The 12,846-nt window shown below is 41.0% G+C and overlaps 1 protein-coding gene across 1 annotated transcript in view; it reads left to right on the top strand.

Annotated features, from left to right (window-relative positions):
* The first annotated feature begins 226 nt into the window (after nucleotides 1-226).
* LOC134585389 (L-gulonolactone oxidase-like) overlaps nucleotides 227-12,846 on the top strand; it is a 160,057-nt gene continuing 147,437 nt past the window's right edge. Inside the window, exons 1-3 of the mRNA XM_063440797.1 lie at nucleotides 227-327; nucleotides 7,794-7,895; nucleotides 9,516-9,641. Coding sequence (XP_063296867.1) covers nucleotides 325-327; nucleotides 7,794-7,895; nucleotides 9,516-9,641 — 231 coding nt within the window. The 5' untranslated portion in view covers nucleotides 227-324. The remainder of the gene's footprint in view (nucleotides 328-7,793; nucleotides 7,896-9,515; nucleotides 9,642-12,846) is intronic.

Genomic DNA, 12,846 nt, shown 5'->3' with positions numbered 1-12,846 from the left:
TACTATATTTTATGTCTACAGCTGAACATTATAAATCTTTAAATTATGGGAGATAAACCATTAAAATGTGTTTTGTAACCAGAGGCAGCAAAGGGAATCCCAGGAGACTTTGATGGGTAATTCTGAGAAAGTTACATATTAGCCGTTTGTAATGTGAATCTGTAACAGAGGTTTCTATATCTGCTTTGTAATCAGTTTGAAGAAACTTTTTAAAAGATCCCGGAACAATTCATTCCATCCTCTCTTTGCATGCTACGCGTCCATCTCCCTTTATTCTCGGGATAACAGCAACCTACGGAACTGTCACAACCAACATAAGTGAAAATGGTAAGTAAAAATAGGAAAACGGCTTGCAATGATAGATAAATCCGCAATACATATAGATGGTTTACAGCCAAACTGCTCCAGCATATCTTACAAGTATTCTTTTTAGTAAAACACCCTCTTCTATTTTATATGTTGTTGATTTTTGGACAGAACCGTCATAAATATAGAGAGGCAAAGTGATCGTGATTACTAAGGCTTTAAACGATAAAAAAAGACAAACTAAACTTAGTTTGGCTACAGAAACTCTAATTCTGTGTGCTACAATACCCACTGCAGGGATTTGACAGGAAGATTCATCATTCCTTTTTCATATCATTATAATTATATAATAATATATAATTATTGGGGTTTATTTATTACATTTTAAATTATATATGAAAAACTGGATTGTGAAAATTATGATTAAGTTGAGAAATTTTAAAAACTCTTCTATTTTGTCCTACATTTATCAATATTTTCTTTTTTACATTTACCACAATTCACTTTTCATCGATTTAATCCCATTATGACAACAGTTTTCCTTTTTTAAAATGTTATAGTTCAAATAAACTCCTGTACGTTCATCATGTCCCTTTATACTCCAGATTTAAATAAGACCTATTTTTTTTTTTTTGAATTCTTTATTTATTTCCATTTTCTTTTTTTTTTTTAGTTGGGGGTAGGGGTACAGAAAAGAAGTGGGGGTCGGGTGGGGGATTTAACACATAGAATTTGCGAGTCAGAGTTGTTCACATTAATTTTGCATAGTAATAACAGTGAAGAGAAAACTGTAATCCCTTGAGTTGCGTTAAGAAAAATAATAAAAAGTGAAGGTCAACATTTATAATCGACTACATTATAATCTGGTGCATCAGTTGGGTGTTTCTTCTTGCCCGTTGAGATTGGGGCTTTCATGTGTCTCGTGGGTGTGATTGTGTCCTTCGTCTTGTCTTTGTATGTTTTTCTTGTGGTTTGTCGTCGCTGTCCTGTTTTATTTGTCGTTGGAAATTTGTGAGTCTTGATTTGAGGTGGTGTTGTATGAGAGTAGTTGGTAGGCGCTGTTCATCCTGTGGACGAGGTAGGGGGTATCTGTGGAGGTCTGTCAGCAGTGTTAGGGGTTCATCTGCGGGCGTGGGGGTGGGGTAGTGGTAGGGAGAGGAGGAGGGTGTGGTAGGCTGTGAGGGGAAGTGGGGAGGTTGGATGGGTAGAGGGGAAATGGGAGGAGGACCTGAAGACATGGGGTTTGTTTTGGCTGGTGGTCATTGTATGTGGGCCTAAGGGGGTTAGGGTGCCAATATGGTCCTGGTTAGCCATGGGTCCCATATTTTGTGGTATGAGTTTGTGGTGTCGTGAACTAGGGCTGATATTTTGTCAATTTTCATGGTTTCAGTTATTTTATGCAGTACTTCAGGTATTGCCGGGGCGGTGTTGCTTCCCCAGTGTCTAGCAATGGTTCTCCGGGTGGCCAACGCAATCCAGGCCGTCGTTTTGTTTCGGGCCCTGGTGAGGGTCTCATGGGGTTTAGACAAGAGCCATAGCCAGGGGTCCAGTGGGAGATTGCTGTGTAGTGCCCTGTTGGGTTATTTCCTGCCATAGTTGGGGCCATATGTGTGGGCAGTTCCACCATAGGTGGAAATATGTGCCTTGGTTGTCGCACCCCTTCCAGCATCGATCAGAGGGTGCTATGTGCATTTGTTTCAATCTTAGGGGAGTGATGTACCAGCGGAGCATGGTTTTGTACACTTGTTCTTTGTGTGTTACGCATATGGAGATTGCTGCTGTGGCTTCCCATATGTCTTGCCAGTCTGAAGGGTCCGTGATAGGGCCTATATCTCTTTCCCATGCCGCTGTATTTGATAGGGCTTCGGGGGTGTTAATGCGGTGTATGATGCTGTATATGGTGGATATCTGGCCCCGTTGTATCGGAGTGTTCATGCACATTTTCTTGTTGCTATTTTTTGGTTGTGTGGTTGGGTCAGGAAGCTCCGTATCTGCAGGAACCTGAAATGGTCGAAGGTCGTGTATGGGGTGTTGTTGGGTAGTTGTGTGAAGGGTAGAATGTGTTGTCCCCGAAAGAAGTGGTGGAATCGTATCAGGTCATTGTCTTCGTATCGCGCGAATAAATAAGACCTATTTAAACACAAGTATATTGACCCAAATCTACTCATCCCTACATCTACTCCCAAACATCTCTAGCCACTGACATAATACAATAAGCCAGTACCTTCAAAAGCCCTGCTAGACTTGAGTGATCAAGTTCTCAAGCAGCCTTCACAATTATAAATTCATGCTTCAATTAAATTCCTATGCTCTACATGTCTCAAAAAACAATTATATTACATCATATTTAATCCAAACAAATATTTACCAATTTTTAAATACCTCCTCTGCCCAAAGGAACCATTCATGTCCACCACGTTCATAGCCTAATACCTGGCTGACCATCTTAAATGCACAATTGATAAAATGAAAGCATTAATTAATGTAAGCAGTGTTACCCATCCCTTCTTCACATCTAGAACGTCATTAGTCCAGCCCCTCTGTTGCTCACTTTTTACTTGATCTGTGAATAAAATCAACAGTTAGTGGTTGTCCTCTAGCCATCAATTATCTTTTTTTCCCATTAATCAAAATCAATTAAAAATAATATCAGGAAGTATTACTTTACTGAGAGGCTAGTGGATGCATGGAATAGCCTTCCAGCTGAAGTGGTAGAGGTTAACGCAGTAAAGGAGTTTAAGCATGCGTGGGATAGGCATAAGGCTATCCTAACTATAAGATAAGGCCAGGGACTAATGAAAGTATTTAGAAAATTGGGCAGACTAGATGGGCCGAATGGTTCTTATCTGCCGTCACATTCTATGTTTCTATGTTTCTATGTAATCATTTCTTTTTTTCCACACCATGGGCATAATTTGGAATCACGAATCAAAAGGTACACACTAAGTCATGTACATTGCAGTTGGTTAGTTATTTGGCTAAATTTAGGCATAAAGTATGGGAATTAAACTGATCACAGGATCATCCAAATTTGGATGAACTTGTCAGGGTACCTTATCTGTGGGCGCAGGCTGTGCCACACGCTGATGTCATCTTGAAGGAGTTGGGGGACCTGTCCAGAAGTCCCCCTAAGGTTTCCATCGATTATCGCACCGTCCGCGTTTTCCCCGCCCCTTTTTATGATGCGGAGTGTGGGTGCCGATGTCATGACGCTGATGACGTCATGGCCTGCCAAAACGTTCGGGGGCGTGGCCACCAATAACAGAAACACAGTATGAAAGGGAACTTGAGGACATGACCCATTGTCCTGTTGTGGTTGTTATAGTCCCAATAGCATGTTGTACTCTAGTATTGAATTCTTGGTTTTGACTTTGGCTTGTTTGACTACCCTTCATTCTATTACCCTTTGACTCGGCTTGTGCACCCTCGTTGTTCTTGATTCTCGACTTGTACCGGTTTATTCTCTGTCCTTGTGACACCAACCCGGCCATTCTAAGGTCCGGTGCACGCTACTCTTCTATTACACTCTGCATGTAGAATCCCAGTATGTCCTGATAGAACTGCAGTTCGGACTGAAACAAATCTCTTAGTCTAGTCTTTTCTAGTCACATCAGATGTATGTGTTTGTTTTTAGCACCCTTTACACCACTAAGAAAACTCTATTCTTCTAACTTCACAACCTGCTGTCTTGACCATAGTCCTTCTTCATTTTCTTGTTTGTAGCAAGGAGACCATTAACATGTCTGGCTAAGAAGATTTCTTATTAACTCTTCCAAAAACTACTCAGTTCTCCTTTTTGGCCTATTTATACTTTCTATAAAACTGTAAAAAAAATATAAAAATAGTTCATTTGCATATGCACATACATATTAAAAGTACCAAATTAATCGTTGCCATCACATCACACATCAACAAGTCTTTTTTTTTTTGGTCGACCTCCAGTTTACAGTTCTACTTTGAGATTATTCAGTGCATCTGCTAGAAATCCTATTATGATCCCTTTAGGTTACAAATTCCATTTAAGTGGCTGGGGACTAATCTTGTCTGAAAAACAAATACAAAGAAATACTTTTCCTGAAATATGGACCAGATAACTTCAGCTAGAAGGATGATACCACGGGCACTTCATGTCATTTATCTAGAAAATGCCACAGTAAATCTACAATCAGTAATTGATTTTACAATGAAATTTGATTGGCAGTCTAATTTGAGATTGCTTGTTAATCTCAGAGCAAGACACCGGAACCTTGCCAGTAAATCTCTAATATTCCTGACGTGGACTCTTTTCATATGAAAAATGCCACTTAATGTAATTAAAACACGCACAATTTTAATTTACTTTATTAAACTCCTAAATCATACAATAGCATGCACAGTAATTATTGACACTTTGAAGACATATTAGGCAATGGAACAGGCTCTTCAGTCTAATTGCTTCTATTGCTATGTATCTCTTTGGCAAACGTTCTAGATGCATTCATTTAATAAATACATATTGAGAATGTTTAGGCTCTTTCATACATGCAATATATTTCACTTATCTTGAACACTTTGAAGTGAGCTTCTACAATTATTCAGATACATTAACCTTTAAATAATGAATTGGCAATTAAAGATAGCAACTTAATGATTCTAACTAAATCCTGACTTACAGGGTTATTCACTCATTTTGTCTGCATGCTAGCCAGCCACTACATTACAAAAGAAATAAAGAAAAATAAATATATGAAAATCCTACGGAGGTCAATAAGAAATCTATAATACTAGAAGTGGGGGTTTAAACATCTGCCATGCCCCATGTGGAGGAACATATACTAATGTGCTAAAGCTGGCAATAGGGGTTGGGGACTTTGAAATGACAGGTGCAGGACATAGTCCCACCATGCCCACCTGTGGGCATCGGGTGTGAAAGTTCTAAATAAGTAATGGGGGAGTGGACAGATTACTTCCCACCAGCCCCACCTGTGGCCAGTGGGTGGGGATATGTGATAAAATAAAAGGGTGACATTATTATGTCCTCATGGACACCTTGAATTGTGTCATACTGAACATCTTTGGTTTAGTCCATTTTTCTAAGTTCCACCTGTGGCACCAAAAGAGAGATAGTAGATGGAGAAAAAGATGGTTAAAAGTGGACAGGGCTGTAGTGGGAGAAATTGGTGCTGTAATGGGAAAAAAGAGGCTGTAGTGAAGGGAAATATGGGCTGTAGTGGAATTTATAAAAAAAAACAAAAAAAAACTTTTAATTAAACAAACAAACAACTAAATAAAGTTATTCCCCCCTCCCTGTGGCTTACCTTGATCAGGGAGGGGGACTCCTTATCCTGGTTGTCCGATGGGAGATACACTTCATATTATCGTGTATCTACTCTTTTGAGCTCCGGTGTTCAGCGCATTGCTCACGGGAGCAATTCTGGTCTGGGCCAAACACCCAGATTTACAGAAATTGAAAATAAATACACTGGCTGGCCCAAGTTAAGAGGCATCAAAAAACTCCAGTGGCATGACAGAAACGCTGGTGGAACCTCTCCCTGGTTCGGGCCCTTGGGCATTGACGGAATGCACAGATGGTTAGTCCGCCTCATTTGGAAAAAATCTATTTTGACTGTAAAATGTGCAATTCCTTAGTCAATGCCCATTAATTGTTGTGAATTTAAAAGGAAATAGCAAATGCTAGGCCTTACTAGTTGATCTGCAAAAATAGCTATCAAGTAGTCTAGTCTGGTAATTATTGCCCTAAAATTGATATTTCTCTGTGAATTCACAACAGTTGATGGTTTCTTGAATTGACCTGTTTGGTTTATTTACTGAATGCCAAATAACAGCAAATGAAAAATTGAATTGCAGAATTTGGGTAAAACAGTAAAATATCCAACTCAGCAATAATCACAGGATGGCTATAACAACCTGAATATTGCAATCTGCATTACAGTTAGCTTCTATTCAGAGTTTAGAGAATACCCATTGAGTATTATATTCACCTTGGATTATAGAATGACATTGTTACAAACCATTCTTCGCAAAGATAAGAAAATATGTTTATAATTATGATTCACAGGTCTGTTATCCAAGAAGAAATTCTTTGCAACAATGTCTATCACACAATACAATCTTTTTCATCTGTGCCTATTGTTTGCTATTGGAGCAAACACTAAGTTTATATAAATGATCTGTGCCGAAGGTCAATTAAGAGAAAATGAAACTTTTCCTGATATTTTTTTTAAATATTATGTTTTATTAATTTAATAGCCCTGGGGAAAAACAGGTGCTAAAAAATAAGCAAGGTTAAAAACTAAACTTTGTTAATTTCACAAAATCTCACACTGGGATAAAACATCTACCTAAATGTAATAACGGAAATTTAGCACATTATTTGAATTATAGGAACAATCAAATATGTGATAGTGCTCTAGTCACAGTTGCCAAGGTTAAAATGGTGAACTTACTTACCTTTTTCCCTTGTATCGCTGGTCTCCGGCATGTCACTCTAACTCTTTAGATGAGATCATCGAGATTGATGATCTCAGCCAATCCAATGCTTTCCCATAGGAAACATTGGAAGGCTAGTGTGCTGAATGATATACAACACCATCTGATTGATATAGTGGAGTTTTACTGCACTATTTCAGTGGGATCACTTCTAGTGGCTTTCAGTGGCCTCATTGAGATGAAGTGGTATTAGTGCCTCTAGTGTTCCTTTAGCCAATGAGTATACATGAATCTTTTACATGTGCATGTGCTCATAAACAGCCAACGTACCTTCATAAAATGGTGCTCTAAGTACTATAACCCAAAAAATTTATTATAATGACTATGGTGAATTCAAGGATTCACAGCCTGTCATTGCTATCCCAATTTGGAGAGGAAGTTAAACTCTTAATTATCTTTTTTGCGGTAGAGGGGCTTGGTAGCTTTGGGTACTGAGAATGGCCATTTCTTGTTAAAATTCCTTGAAAACAGTTTGATAAAAACTGCTGAAGCTAAAGACTCCGTGCGCCATAGAAACATAGAATGTGACGGCAGATAAGAACCATTCGGCCCATCTAGTCTGTCCAATATTTCGAAATACTTTTAATTAGTCCCTGGCCTTATCTTAAGTCTTGGATAGCCTTATGCCTATCCCACGTATGCTTAAACTCTCTCACTGTGTTAACCTCTACCACTTCAGCTGGAAGGCTATTCCATGCATCCACTACCCTAAAGTAATACTTCCTGATATTATTTTTAAACCTTTGCCCCTCTAATTTAAGACTATGTCCTCTTGTTGTGGTAGTTTTTTAACCCCTTAAGGACCAAACTTCTGGAATAAAAGGGAATCATGACATGTCACACATGTCATGTGTCCTTAAGGGGTTAAATATAGTCTCCTCCTTTACTGTGTTGATTCCTTTAGCCTGTACAATAAGCTGTACAAGTTAAGGAGCTTTAAATACAGCCTTGTAATCATGTTAAAAATTAATCTTGATCCACTGTTTGTACATCTCTAGGTGCTGGGTCGCGGAGGATACAAGTTTCAAAACTGGGCCCAAACATATGGTTCTAGCCCGGAGCTTTACTTTCAACCCACGTCTGCAGAGGAAATTAAAGAGGTAAGTGACAATTAATTGATTATATTACTGTATAAAATATATACTTTCAGTCGAAATCATATCCCATTGGAATAGAGACCTTGAAGTTGACAGGTACCTTAGCCCCCGCTCCACTTGTGCTACTGGTGCTGGCTCTGCCCCTGATCTGCCTACTTGGCTTACATCATCAGAAGTGGTGGTCTGAGCCAATCACAATGCTTCTCAGGTGTGGCTGAGACTGTCAAGGAGGCAGATCATGGGCAGAGTCAGCACAAATCAAACACAACCTTGGCCAATCATCATCACCTCATTGAGATATATTGAAGCAATGCATCTCTATAAGGAAAGTTCAGCGTCTCCACGCAGAGGGTTGGAGAAACTGAATGTCAGTCACACTGTGCAGCACTGCCCCAGGAAGCACCTCTAGAAGCCACCTTAAGAAGTGGCTAGTGGATGGATCCCCAGGCTGTAGTATAAACACTGCATTTTCTCTGAAAAAACTGTGTTTACTGCAAAATGCCTGAAGGGACTGATTATATTCACCAGAACAAATACAATAAAATTTAGTGTTTCTGGTGACTATAGTGTCCCTTTAAAAAAAATAACTCCTGTGTGTAAAGAATGTAAACTGAGAATCCAGGATTGAGATTCCAGAAATCTTTTCTCTAATCTCTGGAACAACACTCTATCACTTACTTTCCTCTCTCAGCCCACAGTGAGGCAATCAAATGGTGGTTTTGCAACTTTTAGAGGCCTTTTCATTCTACTTGTTATTTAGCTTATTGTCTGTGGTTACCTGCAAACGTTGGGAGATGGTATGGAATGACCAATTGTGTGCTGCTTGTCTAATTGTGTCTGTTATCACCAGCTCTATTTTATCTCTGGTTTGGGTTTAAGCAAAATCCACCATTGAATGCAATATTCACATAGGCAGGTCAATAACCAACATGTGGTATATTCATCATTACCTACTATGTGAACAACAGGTTAGATATGTGAAATTTGTTTCGTTCCGAATGTAAATTTGTACGGATTTCATGCTATTCAGACATTCAGATGCTTACAAATGTCAGAAGTGCCGAAGTCCCGAAGTGCCGAAGTTCCGAAGTAATTTGGATTTCTGAAAAGTGGCAAAACAAGAGAGAGGGAGGGAAAATTACGTGAATGATGACAGGAACCTTGACCAATAAGCTAATTCCTTTTGTGCAATGTAATGCTTGCTTGCTCAATCCTGTTTCACTATTCCCTGTCAAAGTAAATGAGCAATAGACATGTGCAATTAGTTCCGTTCCGAATATACATTCATACGAATTTCATGACATTCGGAAGCTTACGAATGTCCGAAGTGCCGAAGTGTGGAAGTGATGACGTTCGGCAGTTGCGAAGTGCTGAACCGAGCCAAATGCCATTGGCCTGAATTGCTGAAGCAGACACATTTTTTACTTACCCGAATTTCCGAATTTTTTACCCATGCACATCCTTACAACAGGTCCCGAAAGCTCATCTTTACCTGATACCATAGGGTTCTGCTGTTTTATTTTGCTGAACTAGTATAATTAATTTAGTTTTGTAAATCACATAAAATAAATTAGGCCACCCATTATGAAATTCTGTCCTTAGCATCTTCCTTTCTGTTCACAGATACTGGATCTAGCTCGTCAGAGAAGCAAAAGGGTGAAAGTTGTGGGAGGTGGACACTCTCCTTCGAATATTGCCTGCTCTGACGATTTCATGGTTCGATTGGATAAAATGAACAAGATTCTGAAGGTAGATTAATAACAGGTGGAGGTGAATCACATCCTGCCATCCTCCCCTTGATTTACTTATAACTTCTCTATTCTTTCCCTCTCCTTTTCCCATGTTTTCTTTTTTTTTCTTTCTGGTGTCCATGCATTGCTCCTCGTTTGAAACCAATATGTAGAAGAAAAAAATAAAAAAATAAAAAATGAGAGTATAGACTTATTGCCATGAGGTTAGGTAAGCCTAATATTGGCACTGAGATATGGTGAGAGACAATTTAAATAATACATTCAGATCAGTTGATAACCTGGAGGAGAAATTTATACCCATGGCACTGTTTGTTGTCAAATTAAAATGGCAAAATAAATGCTCTGTCTCTCCAGTGCGTGGAATCAGCAACGTAGGATTATTTAACTGGTTAATGTTAGAAATTGATTATAATGAACTCTGCAAGTTTGCTTTGAAAACTGTCAAATAATTATCACTAGAATGATACAAGGTATGCATTCATATTAAAAGGACCCTCCATTCCCTACCGGACCACAGAGGCGAACGGTCGCAAGAGCCTACAGCTCCGTGCTCACAGAAGCCAAAACGCCTGAAAACCGACACACTTACCTCCGAAAACTGACCGCAAGAACTTTCCGGGTCGGACTGGACAACATGGGACGCAAATCTAAGCGCCCAACGACTGACAAACCCGCTCCCGGACTTACTATTGGGGACATGTGGAGGCAGGCGCATGGCGCCGGCGGGCCCAAAATGGCCGCGCTCTCCAGTGGCTGCTCAAACTTCTCGGATGGGCTGTCTGACGACGCTGATGATGATTATCTGCCCATGCCTGCACCGGCCCCCTCACAAGCACCGAAACAAGCCAAAGCAGGGTCTGACTCCTCACCTGTGACCACAAAGGTCCTCAAAGCACTGCTGGCAGACTTACAAAGGAACATCTTGGCAGACATAACGGCGGTACGCACTGACCTGCAGGGGCTGACGGGCCGCATAGGGGCCCTGGAAGGGACTTCCCAAACCACCACCCAACAAATTGCCGAACTCCACATAACCGTACAGGACCTGCAAAAGCAGACCCGGTCACAAGAACGCCGCCTTGCGGCCCTGGAAGACTCACAGAGACGAAACAACCTCAAACTCAGAGGGGTCTCCGACGACATCTCTATGCAAGAAATGCCACACTTTTTGAAGCGCATGCTGGCGACCCTACTACCACAGAGGCAGGGGAAAGCCATCATACTGGACAATTTCTTCCGACTCCCTAAATCCGACAAAGTGCCAGCCTCAGCCCCCAGGGACTTAATACTTACCTTTCAATACGGGAAGGACAAAGCAGCGGTCCTCACAGCACTGAGGGACAAGTCCCCCCTCCGTTTCGAAAATATGGCGGTATCATTCTACGCCGATTTATCGAGCGGCACACTAGCTTGGAGGCGATCGCTCCGACCGCTCACCTCCCTACTCCAACAACGGGGGATTCAATACTGCTGGCACCGATCCCACAAGCTAGCGGTCAAGCACGGAAGCGAAACGCACTTCATCCAAGACCTACAGAGCTCTGCGACGCTACTGCGGGAGATGGGCTTGTCCTTGGACTCGCTAGCACAACAGAGAGAGCGCAATACCCCCCCCCCTCGACTCACACCTGGGATCCGGCAAGAACCACTGTTTTTATTCCCCAAGGAAGGACACCCGACTCCTATGCAGCTGTCACCACATGAAGGGCAACACAAACGGCCCAAGGGCCGAGACTATATGTTTAATGTCTGAGGAACACTATCCATGGTTTTAATGATCCCTGTTATTGACGGATATGATGCCTCCAGTCTACTGTTACAAAAGTTGTACCCCGTTCTATCCCCCTACGATACCCTACCCAACAAGCGAATACACCACAGACACGTCAGCTGACACATGGCAGAATGTATTACCAGACACAGTAACGCTCACACACACACACACTGGAAGACTGACACACACTACGCTCACTCCACTGTCACCTTACCCCCCTGCATTCACACACGCACCAGATGCTCAGTAACAACACTACCCACATCCACACCCTATATGCACCGCCAAGTTGTCTGATGACAGCACCCACTCATCCACACAAGGTGCCCTTATCTGCAGCTTTTAAAAAAAAAAAAAAGGGGCAAATGCAGCTGCCATGCACCCCACTCCGGTACGCCGGCAGTTTAGGGCGACGAACTTTTCCTGAATGACTTATGTTTTTTTCTGTTTTTTGCTTTTATGTTTTGTGTCGCAATATTGCTTCTAATCAGCCACCCAAGATGTCTAGGGTCCCTACTTGCATATAGTTAGGGCTTCACAAGTGCACTCGCACGCGTAGAGAAAACTCACAATGGGAATTCTGCACTATCCTTAAATGAGTCAGCATCCAGTGCAAACGCTACTGATTTTATTTAGTTGAAAGGCATAGGCCGAAACTGTTCATATGCTGGCGGAGGGAAATTGCACCTAGATAGTCAGGACCCCCCTAAGGGGATTAACCTAATGTTTTCACATAGCTGTAACCGAACAATGATGTTCACTCACTCGAGGGTATTGAATACCATAGCTAGACAGCGTACACACACTACGTTTCTGTTATATAGTACTTCACAGCTAATCCTGTACAACTAAACAACCTGATCCCCTAAGCAGAGTACACGCATACGTGTTTGCACGTCTACTCATACGTATATAGGACTAACCATAGGCTTAATGCCTCCTAACACGGCCTACCATGTTAGATGCACCCTCCTGGCCTGTATTCAGCTTGCAATATAAATACTGAAAAACTGTGCCAGGTTTCTCGAATACCATGCAAATGTATAACTATGCTTATTTTCATTTTCAAATGCCTGTAACTGCCGTCGCGGCATTACAGGCACACTTGTTGCTTCTTACACAGCAAATATGATGAGATTACAAACAAGCTACCGATTCAGCGCAGATTAAGACAGTTACTATAAATGTAAAAGGCAACCGATGTTAACTAATGTTCTGTTTCTACATTTCTATATAAAAATGTGCATTGCTCAGACGCCACCATTGTAATATCAATGTACTATGTTGATGCTTGCGAATGCTATTGTGGCAGAGTAAGCTGTTTTGTCTACTTATGCACTCAAAAATAAAGAATTAAAAAAAAAAAAAGGACCCTCCATTGCCGAAAATAGAAATATTGTATATGTATACATCACAGTTTAGTAAATAT

Source organism: Pelobates fuscus, chromosome 2, assembly GCF_036172605.1.
Source record: "Pelobates fuscus isolate aPelFus1 chromosome 2, aPelFus1.pri, whole genome shotgun sequence".
NCBI classification, from domain to species: Eukaryota; Metazoa; Chordata; class Amphibia; order Anura; family Pelobatidae; genus Pelobates; species Pelobates fuscus.
This window is presented reverse-complemented; position numbering and strand designations above follow the sequence as displayed.